The sequence below is a fragment of the Zingiber officinale genome, chromosome 2A (genome assembly GCF_018446385.1).
Source record: "Zingiber officinale cultivar Zhangliang chromosome 2A, Zo_v1.1, whole genome shotgun sequence".
Lineage (NCBI taxonomy): Eukaryota > Viridiplantae > Streptophyta > Magnoliopsida > Zingiberales > Zingiberaceae > Zingiber > Zingiber officinale.
The window spans coordinates 169103292-169116992 of NC_055988.1; the positions used below are offsets into that span (position 1 = coordinate 169103292).

A 13701-nucleotide genomic window follows, 5' to 3' on the forward strand; every position below is an offset into this window, starting at 1 on the left:
GTTTTTAATATTTTCGCTTCAAATAATAATCCTTTTTTTTATTCATATAATTTTATTTTGAAATAAAAACACCACCCAGTACATATTTTTTTTCAACTCTTTTACTTTTCCAATTGTTTCTCTCAAATAAATATTTTAAGAAATACTAAAAGAGTCATTCAAAAATAATTTTAATTTTTTGATTCAATGAATATTGAAGAGGAAAAATAGAAATCCTATTTACAAAATCAATTTTCATTAAATGAATCCGAAGACATGGAGGAACGAGTACTGAAAATTTCACTTTTAAAATTCATAATATTGTATTTTTATAAAGGAAAACCCCTAAACTCTTATTTTGAAATGGAGATGTTATATAAAATAAAAAATATATAAAAGTATAGTTTTAAAAGTTACTATGTGTTCCGGATTTATCCTCCTTATGGATGATGTGTCAGATAGAGCTCTTTTTTATTTTTTTTATAAAAATATTTTATTATTTGATAAATAATATATAAAATACATTATCTTCATATATAATGTAAAATATAAATAAAATTATTGGGAGATCTTTTTTTATATAATGGAGAGATAAATAAATTTTTTTTTTATCGTGACATTGATATAACCCTGTAGGAAAAAAATCTTCAACAATAATAACTCTTACCATTATAATCTAACCATCTATCTATTATCCAAAAAAAGTTATTATGCATCAATTTTATTTTAATATTTTTGTTATAAAATGATCAAGCTACAGTGAACAATTGTGATAATGCTTTTGTGAGCATCATTAGAGTTAACTAGCATTAACAAAAATGATTATCCTATAAATGAGTCTTGTCAACGTTACTAGCTAGTCGAATAGCATTTATTTTTATATATAATGCCATAGTTAACAAAAATAACCCAAAAATTTTCATTGTGCAATCACTACAATCAACAAACTCAAAAGGACTCCAAGATTTTCTTTAGAATGAAAGCACGTTTTTTTTTTCAATTTAATAAAATCAAATAACATAATAAGGGCGACTAAGTGACAACCACCACTTCATTACATGAAACTTGACACCTCAACTCTTTAACTTTAGAAATCCTTTCCACAACCTTAATCTTCATCGAAAGTTCGGTTGCAACTAAAAATTCACCTAACCATTCAAACTATATGCTTCTTCTTTGCTTCAAGAATTAACATATAGTATTAGAGAATTAACAAATAGTATTAAAGTTATAAGACTCTATTTCATCGTTTTGTATTGAGTTTTACTTTGATCTTTATTTCTATAGATCAAGTTTTTCTAGTATAATATAATTTTTTATCATTAAAAAATATAAAAAAAATTAGGATAGACTTGTTTTATAAATTTTTCATATTTATGTGAAAAACACGAAGAACGACGGAAGAATGATCTCGTTTAATCTAATTTTTAGGTCAAATTGTGATGATTTAATCGATTGGCTTCGTTGGCCAATCGAATATTACCAAACTTAAAATTATGAATAGAATCATTTGAAATCAATCGGTCAATTAATTAAAGTTTTCCTAATCGATTAAGAATTTTTTTTTTTCAATCTATTAAAAGCCATGATAAAATCTTAATCGATTAAAAATTTTTCTTAATTGACTAATAGATTTAAATCATAACATATTCGATTAGAATCAATCAACTAATCGATTAGTACATTAGAATTGAAGTTTAATCGATTAAATAATCTTAAATTAATGGTAATTCCAGTTAGCATCATTGACTATCCCTGATAACCGGCTCGGTCCCACGGAAATTTCCCACCGACCATCAGGATAAATTGGGAAGCGCACTCATGTTGACGAATCATGACACTTGTAGCTCATTATGATTTGGAGCTAAATTAAATGGACATAAAGACTGCATTCCTCAATGGAAATATAGAGGAGTCTATATATGTATGGTGCAACCAGAGAACTTTGAGTCTAAGGACTCAAAGTACCTAGTATGTAGATTAAAGAAGTCTATTTATGATTTAAAACATACATCTTGTTAGTGGTACTAGAAATTTGATCAAGTGATTAACTCATTTATATTTAAAGAGAACCCGTTGATCAGTGCATATATGTCAAGTTCAGTAGGAGCAAGTTTATTATACTTATTTTGTACGTGGATGATATATTACTTGCGAGCAATAATAAATGTTTGCTACATCAAACTAAGTCATTTCAATCTGGTAATTTTAAAATGAAAAATTTTGGTGAAATATCATTTGTTTTAGGTATACAGATTTATCATGATCGTTTAAGAGACATTCTTGGAGGAGAATATTAGATTAAGTCTATGGGAGGTATATTTTTTGCATATTAATTATTTTAATATTGTATATTTATTAATTGCATTGCATATTTATTAATTGTAATTATTTTACTATTTTTTTTAACCCTAACTTAACTTGGGTTGATCACATCAAAAAGGAGGAGATTATAAGTACCCCGTGTCGGTTTTGATGTGATCTACCAAGTCAAGTTAGACTCTGCGTTATTTGATGTATTGCGTTTGAGTGTGCACAGACTTAGGAACGCAAGAAGTTAAGCAGCTGTCCAGGCGAGAAGGATGATACGGGAATCTAGTTGATGAGCTCGGTGCATCCGAGGGACAAAAAATTGTAGAAGAGTACACCGGTGGAGAGAGAAGGATGCGCATGACGCTTCCGAGGGACGAGAAGTTGAGTAGAAGCCTTCTCGAGAAGAAGGTCAAAGTTAGATTTGGGTGAGCTCAACTCTGGAAGGTCAGAGCATCACCCAAGCGACCGGAGTGGAAGGCCAGACAAAGAGTCAACTCTGAAGTTGACACTTCTCCGGGCACTTAGACTCGGAGTCGGAGTGCCCAGAGCTGGTCCAGGCACCCGAACCAGTTTGGTGTCGAAAGGGATCCTCGATACAGTAGATTAACTTTGGGTTCACATTAGTAACTGTTCGGGCGCTCGGAGTGAGTCCCGGCGCCTAAGAAAGGATAAATTTTTATCACTTCGTCGTTGCACAACCGTTGCATGGAGATAGAATTTGTCGTGCTAGGTGCCCAGACCACGCCACCACGTCAGTAAACAGTCATTGTGACCAGTGAGCCTATAAAAGGAGTCTTGATGCTCTTCATTTGAACAACATGTTTTGTATTCGAGTTATTTCACTTTGTTTTTCAAAGTCTGAGCTGTCAACGTCTTGTACAAGACTTCTCTATCTCTGACTTGTGTTAAAGGAGTCGATTAGTTGAACTTCATTTGCCTTGGATTAGCAACCTTCCCGGTTGCAAACAAAGTAAATCGTTTGTGTCTTGTAATTATTTTATGCATTTCAGTTTGGTTTATTAAAGTATTTTTCTAATCTAAAGTCGAAAGTTTTGGAAAGGGTATATTTAAATTTTCAGGGCAATTCACCTCCTCTTGCCGGCCGCACGGGACCTACACATTTTGTTTTGATTATTGTACATACTTAAAGTTTAAAATATTTATGGGATTTTATTTGTTTGTTGGACACTTTGAAATACAATATCATAATTTACTATTGTAGTTTAGCATACAATATTTGCAAATATGATCAGACTCTTTTGGGTCACTTAGGATCAATTGGCAATTGACATGTATTGATTATATTTCATGTAATTTCCACTCTACGCATCCACATCTTGATCTATGACATTAATGACACTAGTGTTATGATTACTGTTGGAGCTTGTTATGATCATATACAATAGCTATGACCTCTTTATTCCTATACCAATGAAGTTAAAGGACTAGATTATTTACATGAGTATCTTGTATAAAATATCATATCAATTAAAGTTACATTTATGTGTCGTCTATAATCACATATAGCCCAAGTAGGAGATTATTGGATTTAATATCTTCTAAGGTGGGCTCACATGTGATTTAAGAGACTTGCGATACCGAAACCCATTAAGTGATCTAACTTAAAGTTATTGGGTTTTGGATTATTGGATATAAGTTTAATGTGTAGAACCCTTTAGCTTAATCTGTTATTATCTATGAGCTAATAATAGATTGGATTCCTATATAAAGGGGAGGTCTCCAAGGGTTTAGAGAATTATCATGACATAGTTTTTTGTTCCCCACTGACAAGAAATTTTTCAGCACCATTATCCCCTAAGCCCCTTAGAAGATCCTTTTCGTTTGCTTCCGCTTCTTCTTCTTCTTCCTCAAGATCTTTTAGACAATGTTAAAGTACAAAGACATGACTCTTTAATCAAGTTCTGTATCATGCTTTTGTATTACTTTATTATGTCATGTTTCATGTTGAAATTAGATCTTCTTGTTCTTATTTTTTCCTATTTAAATTCTTATTTTAGTTATTTAGAATTCATGTGGCATAGATTTTATAAGAATTAACAGAAGTAGTATGAGGGAATTATTGAGTTGATACAAGGTCATCGCCCGTGCCAATGTTCGAGCTTGAAATGGTCACACTAGAATTGCTCTCAAGGTGTATACCATCTATTGTCAGGAGACTCGATGGTGATCCCGCTTCCCTGAAAGTTATTGAAATTCATCAAAGCTACATGGAAGAACTTGCTATTGATCGATGTTATATCCTTAACAATAGTGTTGTTTGTGTACTCAAAGTGGAGTGACTGCGAGCATACATGAATTAAGACTCATGAAATAGAATAATTAAGCCAATACAACAAGCATATAGTGTAGTTTTTGTAAAAATTAATATTTTTATGATAAAATATTATGTTCTGTATTACAAGAATTTTTTTTGATTTTTTTATTGTTATCTGATTTATTCTAAATTATTTACTGAAAACAATGTTTTTATAATTAAAAATTATCAAGACATTATTTTTAAAAATTTTAATTTTTAAAAGGATAAACATTAAATTTTATATACTTAGAAAAATTATCATGATTTTTAGAAATTAGATTCTATTTTTAAAGTATTTAACTTCAAAAGTTATTATTTTTATTAAAATATTCATACTGGTCAAAATAAATATTTATTTGTCATGAAATTTTTTATTCTGATCTTTTTATTTCTGTTTGACTATAAGAAAAACTTTTAGTATTTTTTTTAAAAATATAAAAATAATTTTAAAATTATTTTTGTCAAATCATCAAACTTATTCACTGGTTCATTCAACCTTAGATAGTTTTTTTTTTTCAGATTTTTTTTGCTACTTACCCCTAGTTTTTTTTTATGTGATCAAAGGGGGAGAGAGAATAAGTTAAGGGGAGGTAATTATGTAATATTTGGCAAAATTTTGATTGTACTTATTGTTGGAGATTTGTGAATGGAGAAGAGGTGGAAGAGGCATGGAGCTCCATTGTGAATGAGACTTTAGTTCCACATTGGGAGCTCTAAGGCAAATAAGTTGGTTTATACTGATTCACATGTGTTGAGGATGTGAACAAATGTATAGGGAGAGACTCTCTCTCATATGTGGGTGCGAAGGGGAGGGGGGCACTATGTGTTGATTGCATTGAACTATGTTGACTCGTGTGCGGACATGATTTGCGTGTGCCAAATGTTGGACCGGTCGGGGCAAAATTTACCTAAACGAAACAACCAATATTTTGCCACGTAAACCTTTTTGTTGCCTGTGTAACGGATGCATTAAAGAAAGATTAATGCAACCGAGTGAAACGTTGGCGTTACATAGATGGTAAATAGTGATCATTAAACGATCATTCACGCTGCCATTGGTCTGAGCTCCTATATAAGGAGGCTACGATCACAGGCAAAATGTTACACACATAGAAAACCAGCAGAAACTCTTCGCCTACATTCCCTCCTCCTCTGTCATGCAACTTTTGCTTGGTGGAATGCCCGTGATAGTTCAGGTATCACTCAGTTCGCCGTGACCATCAGTGCTTGGGGAATCACGGTTCACCGTTGTATCCTCGGAAACAAATGTCTCGAGAAAACCTCGAAACATAGTCAGATGTGGGGCAAATCTGTTTCAAGGAAACTACATTTATCGTAGGCCTCAGTTCGCTTAGCTCTAGATCAGTCGCTTTGCTCAGCTGTTCGCCCGCCCGATCGCTTGGAAGCGTGCTCGTCCGGTCGCTTTCTAGTTTTCGCCCGACTGACCTCTAACTCGCCCAGTCGGTCAGCTCGCTCAGCCTCCTAGCCCGGCCGACCTCCAGCTCACGCGACCTCTTTGCCCTGTTGGCCTCCAGTTCGTTTGGCCGCTCGGTTGGCCGCTCTACTAATCTGCTCGGCCGACATTCAACTCACTCGGGCTCTCTGCTCACCCGACTGACTATAAGCTCGCTCGGTCACTATGCTCGGCAGTTAATTTGATCGGTCAACGCTATTTCGCTCGGTCGGTAGCTAATTCGCTTGGAAACTAATTTGCTCAGTTGGCAGCTATTTCGCTGGTCGGCCTCTTCGCTCGGTCAGCCTTAAACTTCGCTTGGTTGACCTAAGCCTCTACTTTCAGTTAGCCATAGCCTATTTCACCCGATCGACCATTGTGACGCCTGCGTTCGACACTTGGCAGACATTAACCCCTGCTGGCAGTCTGAGATTATTAGCTCAGGTCATTTCAACAGATAAGTGAATTTAATTCAGTGTATTTGAATTCATCTAATACCTTGTAAATCTCAGGCAACAAATTATTTTTTGGTAACACTTATTGTAATTTGTTACTTGTAATAAATTCAATAAATTGCAAACTTATATACTTAAATAGTTTTATTGTTTTATTTACCCTAACTTAAATTGGGTTGATGCACATTAAAAAGGGAGAGATTATAAGTACCCTGGATTAGTTTTGATATGGTCAACCCGGTTAAGTTAGGTCCTGCGATTTTGATGTCTTGTGTCTGAGTGTGCAGAAGCTTAGGAACACAGGAAAAGTGGAAGACGGGGCTAGCGAAAATGATGACACGGATAGGGAGCCAACGAGCTTAGTGCATCCGAGGGACGAGAAGCTGCGGAAGAGTATACTGGTGCACGAGAAGGACGCGTGCGACATTTGAGGGATGAGAAGCCGGGGAGGAAGCTTACTTGAGGAGAATATCAGAGTTGGATTCGGATGAGCTCAACTATGGATGATCGGATGATCGCTCAAGCGAGCACAAGGAGGAGTCAACCTTTTGAAGGTTAACTAGATGGACTGAAGGTGCCTCCAAGCGACTTTGAGGTGCTCTCGTGCCTCCTGTTGGAGGTGGCCTGGACGAAGCTAAAGACACCCTCAAGGTGATGGGAGGCACCCTCGTGCCTGTTTGAAGGATACACCCTGAAGCAGATTGGAGGCGCCCTCAAGGAAGCTGAAGGCGCCCTCAAACGCAAAAAGTCGTTGGTTAACCGTTGACTGACCGTTGAAGTGTGGATAACATTTTATCCACTTGAAGACGCCCTAGAATGCTTTGGAGACGCCTCCAACCAACAGTAACTCTTTTCAAGAGCCTATAAAAGCCCCCTGGATTTAGAAATTAATCAACAACTTCTGTAATCAATTCCTAATTATTTTCTGAGTTTTTTCAAAGAGTGTAAGAAGTTTTTCTACTTATAACGAAGTAGATTTTTTTAGTGCTTTCATTGTCTTGGATTAACAACCAACTAGATTATAACCAAGTAAACTCTAGTCTTTTTACTTATTTTTAAGTTGTTTCTTTAATATTAATTCTTGCTTTAATTAATTGTCTATCCTTGCTAAGTTTGAAAAGTAAGCAAAAAATTTCTAAACTACTTGTAGGGCACAGGACCTACACAATGTTCTTAATCTTTGACATCTCTTGATTGCACATGAGAAGCCCCTTACAAATACATAAAGAATGTGTCCAATGATTTACATTCATGCAAACAAAGTAATTTTACACAAACACTGATGACAACACTACCAGTGCTAGTCGAATACATCACAAAAAACTGAAAAAATTTCAACGCGCAAGCACCACAATGGACAAACTCACAACGATCACAAAGATTTTCTTTAGAATGAAAGCACTTTTTTTTTCAATTTAATCAAAATCAAATAACATAATAAGGGTGACTAAGTGAAAGCCACCACTTCATTACAATGAAACTTCATACATCAACTCTTTAACTTTAGAAATCCTTTGCCAAAACCTTAATCTTTGTCCAGCAAAGCTTGGCTGCAACTAAAAATGCACCTAATCATTCAAACTATATGAGCTTCTTCTTCTTATTTGTCATCAATTGCAAGGAGTAGGATTGACTTGGCCAGAATAGACTGCTCGAGCATTAAGACAAACAGACCCTGCACTCTGTGTGCCAGAACTTTGGAGGTTAACATTCTCAAGTTTAAGCCCTTGGCACGGAAACCCTTTGCTGCATTTTAGTGTTATTGCCTCCTTATATTGCGCTGTTCCCCGAATGTCCTTGAACGTGATGTCTTTTAGTTGCACACGGGAAGGCACCTATCAAAATGTGCACAAAGAAAGTATCTTAGTGATTCAATGAAGCTAGCTGCAATGGTCTACATATAGCCATTTATACAAACCGAGTTGTCGCAATTTGAATAGGGGCAGTAAGTTTGGTCGACGATGATGGGATTTCCAACATTCTTCATGATGAGATTTGCAAAGGTAATGTTTTTAGCTGTAGTTTGAATAGGCGAGTTAACCCAAGTCTTGATACGAACTCCCATTAGTGTTCCAATGAAGGTGCTATCTCTCACAAGGATATTTTCGACATCCTTCTCGGTGTTATACCTTCCTAAGCTCCCAACACTATTACAAAGAAGCTAAGAAGCAGTATGAGTGAATTATCGAATCGAACACACATAGTTTGTATGTGGAAGTTAACCTGATGCCATGGCCAGGACCACAATTGATCCCGCTAACTGTGACAAAAGAGTTGCCTTGTCCAATGGAGACACAGTCGTCGCCTGTGCCGATGTTCGAGCTCGAAATGGTCACACCGGAATTGCCTTCGAGGTGAATGCCATCGGTGTTGGGGCTATTGACAGGGGCCTTGATGGTGATCCCACTGCCTTTAAAGTTATTGCAATTCATCAAAGCTACATGGAAGAACTTGCTATTCATGGACGTTATATCCTTGACGAAAGTGTTGTTTGTGTTCACAAAGCTGAGTGACTGCAAGCATAAAGGAATTGAGACTCGTGAAACTGAAAATTTTAGACAGCAACGGAAGGAATACCGTTGGCAGAGGAGTGCAGTCCTTTTGCTTGGGGCAGTTATTGAGTGGCCAAGAGACTGCTCCTTGGCCATCGAAGGTCCCTCCGCCGGTCAAGGTCAAGCGGTCGACATGCGAAAACGCCACCCAACCATGGGTCTGTTTGTATTTGTTCAAGTCTGTCGACGCCTTCACTGTTCCCTGCATTCATAAACGGAGCAGTGATGAAGAAAGAGTGTGACTGTCGTGCTCGATGCGATATGAGCTTGCCTGGAACTGGAATGTCAAGTCCTGGACGCCTGGGCAAGGGCCTCTGAATTCGACAGGGTTGAGGAAGTATGTCCCGACAGGTACCAAGACCTTGGCCTGTCCAGAGGAGTTGCAGGCTTCCTTCCATGCGGCCAAAAATGCCTGCATCATGAGCCAGGCAAAACGAGTCAGGCAAAACCTCAAACAGGCGATGAGCAGAGACTCCGAACCTGGCTGTCATCGGTGGTGCCGTCGGCCTTGGCGCCGAAATCCATGACATTGTACGTTCCGCTCGCGCTCGCCGGTGCAACGCCGCGGCACAGGAAGCAGAGGAAGATGACCAGCTTCATCTTCATTGCCATCTCCAATGATTTCTTCTTTAATTCTTCTTTTTTTTTTCTTCACTTTTTTATTTTTTTATATTTTTTTTGCGTGAAATCTCTGGGATTGCTTTATTGATCGAAATGAGAGTTGATGTTGTGATTAAAAGGATCGATGAGAAGCGATTTTTATACTGCTCTCTGATCGCCAAAAATAGCGAGGGAGCTCCTTGATCCTTGATTATCGCTAGCTCTTGCATCGCCATCACGCCACGAAGAACTTGCGAAATGGTTTACTATTTAATTATTAGTTTGAGAATTTTGGATCATCGATCATGCTTTAAGTAATGTACTAATTCATTAATTTTAGTTCAGGTTTCTTATAGCTAATTATAATTGAAACAATTAGGAAATCATGATTAAGAAGTTTATCTTTTTCTCCACGTCATGCTTATCCTAATTTTAATATTATCAAAGTAATTCAAGATTTGTATGGCGGAGAGGTTTATAGATGCTATTGCAAGGAAATTGGTTTCCTATTGTTAGTGTGGATTGTTAGTGTGGAGGAGTTTATAGTGCTATCGCAAGAAAATTTGAGCAGGGGTTTGAAGGAGAGTCACCACGTAACGATAAAATTATTATAATATAATTTAAAGATATGATAAAATTATTATAATATAATTTAAAGGTCATAAGTTTAAATTTCAAAAATAACCTTTTGTAAAATAGAATAAAATTATGTATAGTACATCCTTCTCAAAACCTTACATTAAACTGTCAATTTAATGTTGAGGATGTTAGAAAATTAGTTTTGGTGACCATTAGGGATAAGACGACTATTTCATAAGTAGATCATCATAAATTAATTTTTCGAGTGAATGAGAAATTAATGTCTAATGAAGACTTGGTCTGATATGATCGGACGAAAGTTTAATTTGCATATGAGTTGGATTCATGGATGAACATTAACTCGAGTAGTTGAAACTATTGAGGATATAAAATTATAATTAATTTTATTAATTAATTAATTGATTAATTAAAAGATTAATCAATGTGATATTAATTAATTGATTAATTAATATTTACGATAAATTAAATAAATAGTTAATTAAATAAATTAATTATAATGAAAAAGTTTAAGTGAAAAGGGTTAGACACATCTTATATCCTTTCACCTCTTAGAATAAACCTTTTACCTTTTGAGAGTAACCCTTAATCCCTATAAAATAAACTTCATTCCTTCCACTCAACTCACTCAATTCTCAAGTTGTGAATTCTTCTTTTGGGTTCTCTTCTCTCTCTCCTCTCTTAAGAGTTTCAAGACTTCGAAAGTTCGATAGGGCTCAAAATTTGGAGTACTTTCGAGACATAAGTTGTTGTATCTTGGGAGACAATTGCTATTAAACCGTAAGCACTTGGGCGGGGTAATATCGTCTTAAGGAAAGAAGGCCTAGCCTTCACCATGACCATAATACTCTTATCCTTAGGGATAAGTTTCCCAAAAACGGTTGCGTCAATATCTGAAGGGATAACTCGACGACTGACGAAATTAGGTCGGTAATGACAATACCAAGAAGCAAGGATGGAGCTAGGAATTTCATATCGAGAGGGCGAAATGTATGTGTTTATGTTGAGGAGAGGCAACTATGTCGTTGCCTCCCATTCACCTCTCTTTCACCCTTTATTCATATACCTGATACACTTCTTAAACACAAAATTTGAGGAGTGGCCACCGTGAAGAATAAATGCAATCATGGTCAGCACTCCAATCAAACAACTATAGCTATGATTCGATAAGATTGGAAGACCAAATGATATATACTTCTTGAGTCGAGTATCTCTCGAAGAGTGATACAATCTTAGTCAGCACTCCAATCAAACGATCGCAACCTTGGCTCAATAAGATTGGAAGACCAAGGGATATATACTTCTTAAGTCAAGTAAATGTCAAAGAGTAATACAATCCTGGTCAGCACTCTAATCAGATGACCACAACTTTGGCTCAATAAGATTGGAAGACTAAGGGATGTATACTTCTTGAGTCAAATGTCTCTTAAAGAGTAATACAATCCTAAATACAATCTTGGTCAGCCTCTGATCAGATGATCACAAGTTTGGCTCAATGAGATTGGAAGACCAAGGAATGTATACCTCTTGAGTCAATCCTGGTCAACACTCCAATTAGACGATCATAGCTCTAGCCCAGTGAAATTAGAAGATCAAGTGATGCATACTTTCTAGATTGAGTACTTTTTTGATAATAAGTGTAATCGTGATCATCATCCTGATTAGACAACCGCAATTTTAACTTGGTGAAATCAGAAGATTGAAGTTATGGAGACTTGCTTTTAAGCAAGATTGAGGCCCTTGAAGTGTTTAATAAAACACTGAAAATGTGATTACAAAAATCAACTAAGCAAGATCATCCATGATGATTGAGGGAGAGAATGCATGATATTACACAAGGAATGTTTCTTAAGGAAGAGCAATATTCAATAATCGACTATATTACATTCACCTCAATTCAATAGTGGTGGCTTAAACATTGAAAAGATGATAAATCTATGTTGATAAGTTTTGGGTTTATTCTAAAAATTATGGGGAAATTATCCTCTCGATAAACCACAAGTCTCGATGAGATAGAAATGAAAAATCTCTATAAGACATTGAAATGCTATAAACCTTCTAATGAGGCCTATAAATGTGGGGGTTAAATAATGTGCCAATATATATGATACATTATGGTACCTAAGAAATTATGAGAAGGGGACTAGTGTAAAATGGTAAGTTTTGAAATGACTTAATACCATTAAAAGCAGTAGATCTCTAATGTTAAAATCTCCATTAAACATGGAGAATTATGTAGATCCACTAGGCCTACCAAGAGATCAATTATACTGTATGTCTAGGAGAATGAGTCTAAAACTTAACATTTAAATCAAGTAGTGATAACCCAACCATGTTGACTGTGTTGGCGTAGCGGTGCCAGCAAGAGGGGGTGAATTGCCTATATAACAAAAATTAACCTTTCCCGATCTTCCAACTTGGATTAGTAGTACAATTATAACAAAAGAAGTTGAATAACTAAAAATAAAAGAGGCTAAGAAATTACTTGGTTACAACCTAGGTGGTTGTTAATAAAAAAAAAATAAAAGTACTAAAAAAGTCTCCTTTGTGGAAGGTGAAGAAGCCTCTTACACTCTTTGAACGCTCAGAAATAAGGTAGGAAATGAATAAATGAGTTGTTGATTATTTTCTAGGTTTATGGGTCTTTTAATAGCCCCTGGAAAACTTTATCCGCAACTTGAAGGCGCCTCCAATGAGGTCCAAGGCGCCTTCCATCAGAAAAGTTTTATCCGCTGTGGATAAAACTCTATTTGCGGCTAACGACTATCGGAAGACGCCTTCAAAGGCTGGAAGGAGCCTGTGTACTATTCATGGAAGGCACCTTCCACAAGGAAACTTAACTCAACACTGGTCTCTTAGTGTTGTTCTTCGCGTAGGTGGTACTCCAACTAACTGGAGTTAAGCTCACCCGAATCCAACTCTTACCTTCTTCTCGAGCAGCCTTCCTCCCTAGCTTCTCGTCCCTCGGACCGCCGTGCACATCATTCTTGTCTGTAGGTGTACTCTTCCGCAGCATCTCGTCCTTCGGATGCACCGAATCCGTCAGTTCCCTTCCCATGCCATCCTTCTCGCTAGCTGCTTCTTCCATTAGACTTCTTGTGTTCCTAAGTTCATGCACACTTAGACATAAGGATCAAATAAAACAGGACTTAACTAAACTTAGTTGACCACATCAAAACTATCTCGGGTACTAACAATCTCTCCCTTTTTGATGTGTATCAACCCAAGTTCAAATTAGGGTTAAAATTACAATAATATAGTAAACCAATGAATTAAACAAGTTAATTGTAAATATAAATACAAGGATAAAAATTATGGGAATTAAGCGAATTAAAAAAAAATGCAAACTTCGTAAAAAAACAAAAGAATGTCCTTACTCCTCCTTGTACTTATTTTCTCCCTTTGATCACATAAAAAAAAAAAAGAAAAATAACA

General features: G+C 36.1%; 1 protein-coding gene across 1 annotated transcript; it reads right to left on the reverse strand.

Moving 5' to 3' along the window:
* Positions 1-8019: 8019 nt before the first annotated feature.
* On the reverse strand, positions 8020-9682 carry LOC122040263 (exopolygalacturonase-like). Its single transcript, XM_042599592.1, has 6 exons — positions 9550-9682; positions 9341-9481; positions 9095-9271; positions 8741-9030; positions 8436-8664; positions 8020-8352 (listed from the first exon to the last, which is right to left on the reverse strand). Exons 1-6 carry the CDS (start codon positions 9679-9681, stop codon positions 8128-8130), a joined length of 1194 nt encoding a protein of 397 aa, XP_042455526.1. The 5' UTR covers position 9682; the 3' UTR covers positions 8020-8127.
* Positions 9683-13701: the final 4019 nt, after the last annotated feature.

What these genes read in the sequence shown, in the direction of transcription:
- LOC122040263 (XM_042599592.1), bottom strand. Translation starts at nt 9,681, where the DNA reads ATGGCAATGAAGATGAAGCTGGTCATCTTCCTCTGCTTCCTGTGCCGC. An exon ending in ACTTGACATTCCAGTTCCAG is followed by an intron (nt 9,272 to 9,340) that starts GCAAGCTCATAT and finishes TTATGAATGCAG; the next exon opens with GGAACAGTGAAGGCGTCGAC. An exon ending in GGTCCTGGCCATGGCATCAG is followed by an intron (nt 8,665 to 8,740) that starts GTTAACTTCCAC and finishes TCTTTGTAATAG; the next exon opens with TGTTGGGAGCTTAGGAAGGT.